This window comes from Achroia grisella, unplaced genomic scaffold, assembly GCF_030625045.1.
Source record: "Achroia grisella isolate CSIRO2021 unplaced genomic scaffold, CSIRO_AGI_Agris_v1 utg1224, whole genome shotgun sequence".
In the NCBI taxonomy this organism is placed as follows: Eukaryota; Metazoa; Arthropoda; class Insecta; order Lepidoptera; family Pyralidae; genus Achroia; species Achroia grisella.
In genome coordinates, this window is record NW_026712600.1 from 2,086 (window position 1) to 5,205 (window position 3,120).

The 3,120-nt window shown below is 48.0% G+C and overlaps 1 protein-coding gene across 1 annotated transcript; it reads right to left on the reverse strand.

Moving 5' to 3' along the window:
• Positions 1 to 1,769: 1,769 nt before the first annotated feature.
• On the reverse strand, positions 1,770 to 2,183 carry LOC131854529 (uncharacterized; the record flags this gene model as incomplete). Its single annotated transcript, XM_059205650.1, has 1 exon — positions 1,770 to 2,183. A coding segment is annotated over exon 1 (414 nt), but the record flags the coding sequence as incomplete, so codon positions are not given.
• Between the last annotated feature and the right edge of the window lie 937 nt (positions 2,184 to 3,120).

Genomic DNA, 3,120 nt, shown 5'->3' on the forward strand with positions numbered 1-3,120 from the left:
ATATGTTATTGTAAATAGAGTAAAATAAATTGTGAATTGTATAGAATGAATCTCTGATGCAGTTATAAAGGGTATATATGAGTTCGTGTGTGTGTATATGACTTAGACATAAAGGTAACAAAAAAAATAAGAAAGATAATAAAAAAATATTAATACTAATATAGGTGAGATAAAAAGCAGGAATAGAACTAGTCACATATTTTTTTGTAGTATTTGCAATCGTATTCTTGTTGTTGATTCCATCCAGTATAGTTTCATACCCCATTACCTAAAAGTAGTACCCCACCACAAATCAATACCCCATTTAGTAAACTTCTTGTAAAAACCGTTAAAAATTAATAAATCCTCCCTCCGCACTTAGAATTTTTTGAGTATTGAGTATTGTTCCCAGAAACAGCTCATCCCCCCTTCCGACGATTGACACCATCCTCGTTCGATACTAAATATTATTAAGTTAAAACATTGATTCTTCTAAATTGTGCCTAAGTAGTCGCAATCTTATTCTCGTTGTTGATTCCATCCGGTCGTTTCGTATCCCATTACCTAAGCTAATATTACTATAAAATACACAATTTCATCGTTCAATACTCACCAGATCGTCTGCTTCAGAAACTTCTGTTGTCTTAGAGTGCTAGTGATCACCTTCACCTGCCTGTAGGTCGTTTCTCTGGATCACCAAGTTGTTCTGAAATCAGTAATTTAGACTGAAAATTTTAAAAAAATATACAAATTTCGGTTTCAGCCGTCGTTCTTTCATACTATCTTCAGTTTTCACACAAGACTTTTATTGTCCTAGGGTGCCTACAGTATCCCCGTCTAGTAGCGTAAAACCTATGTAGGATTTCGGTCAATTTTCATTCTAAATTTCGGTCTAAGTCCGAAAAATCATAAGTTCCGTCTAAAACTTTGCTCCCTCACCTAGAATTTCCCTGACATCCCATCACCACAACGCTCCGTATTTTAAATGTTTAATTTATATTTTCAAATAATAAGTACTTACTATATTATTATGATAAATTAAACATAAAAAAATTTCAGTAAATATAAAACAGCTGAACAAGAAAACAATATTATTCTAGTAATACTTATTTAGAAAGTGTTGCCATATTAAAAATAAATGCAGATTTTACGATTTTTTCGAATAATCGATAACAGGATATTACAGCGCATTATTCGATGGTGCTTTTAATCAGTCTTTGCAAACAGTAAAATTTCATCATTTTGTATTATACTCTTATTTGTGGAACGAATTGCAATGCATAATTTTTACTCGACGACGGCAAAATAGAGAGATTTTGACAGGTATGCAAGTACTATATATTTATCTGATCGCTCATAATTTCGAAACTTGAAGAGGGAATTATTAATTAGATTGATCTGATACAAGTGTACTCTATTATATCAACCTCCACGCGGTCACCCTGGCAATTATAGCAATTAATGACATTAGTGACATAGTTCTTCTATTAAAAAAAATAAATACCTACTTATTGTAATTTAATGAATGAGAATTATTATTGGGTCGTCCGCTGGTCCTAACTGGACCGCTGGGTACGGGCCCCGAGCTTGCGCTCCTTGCCCGGGCATTCTGCTGGGGTGAACCACCCCAGCGTCGTTCTTTTACCGGCCGACCTGCCGGCCGGCCGGAGGGCGGCTGCTTCTCAGCAGCCGCCTGTGGGCGTTGTGTGGCAGGAATCATTATGTCGCTCGCCGAGCCGGCTTAACGCCGCCACGTCACGTGAATGACGTGATCACTCGGTGGAGAGTAGGTCGCGCGGGAGCGCGCGAGTGGCGTCCGGTGGGCGCGCGTGGAGAGGGGCGAGGTCGCGCAGGTGCGCTTCGCGCCCGCTGTCCGCGCGCGAGAACATCGCGCGCGTCAACCGGACGACGAACTGCTCCACCGATGGGACCTTGAGGTCGCGGGCGATCACGTCATTACGGACGTACCGTCCGGCATTTGTGCACAGACGGAGGGCGGCGTTCTGTTGGACCTGCAGTCTCCGCCGCTGTGAGGCCGAGCACAGTGCGTACCATGCGGGGGCGGCATATGTGAGCCGCGAACGAATGTAGGTCTTATAAATGCCTACTTTCGTCCGCAGCTGCAGCCTGGATTGTAAGACCGGTCGCAGCATAGCGCGCGCGGCCTTGGCTTGGGTGACAGCCCGGTTCACCTGCGGCTTCATACGCAGCGACCGGTCGATTTCTACCCCTAGGTAACGCACTGTGCGTTCCCACTGTATGGGCTGGCCTCTCAGTAAGAGGGGCGGCGGGTATTTGCACCCAGGGCGGGTAAGCAGCGCCACCGTTTTACCCACGTTAACGGTGGTACGCCACTTATCCAGCCACTCGGGGAGCAGGTCCAACAGCCGCTGCATTTTGCGAGCGGCTGCGTAGGCTCGGCGAGACGACGTAAGAAAGGCACTGTCGTCGGCAAACAGAGCGAGGACGACATCCCTCTCTCCCTCTCGGAGCTCATCCCTCAAGGTGGGGATGTCGTCTGTGTACGTCGCGTAGAGCGCTGGCGAAATGCAGCTGCCCTGCGGGACTCCGGCGGCGATTGGGCGTGTGGTAGAGTCACAGTTCTCGACCGAAACGTAGAAGCTCCGGCCCGAGAGGAACAAGTCCACTACTCGCACGTATGCTGACGGCGTGTTGGTGTCGAGCAGCTTTGACACCAAACCGTCGTGCCACACACGGTCGAACGCCTTCTCTATGTCGAGAAATACGCCGACCGTGTAGTGGCCGCGGTTGTGCTCGACAGCCATGTGGTGGAGCACGCGCGTCAGCTGCAAAGTCGTCGAGTGTCCGCCTCTGAAACCGAACTGCTCGTCGCGAGGCGACAGAGTCGGTCTCAGGCGGCGGAGCAGGAGGCGCTCGAACGACTTTGCTACGTGCGAGAGCAGAGTGATGGGCCGGTAGCTTGCCGGCAGGCGCTTGTCCTTGCCGGGTTTCGGGAGGACTATGACTCTACCCAACTTCCAGTTGGTAGGGAAGTGGCCGGTCCGGAGTATGCCGTTGTAGAGCCTCGCTAGACACGCTAGGGCTCTACGGGGCAGCCGTGCGAGCGCTGCGGTGCTGATCCCGTCCGCTCCGGGCGCATTGCGCTTCGGTAGGCGGCTG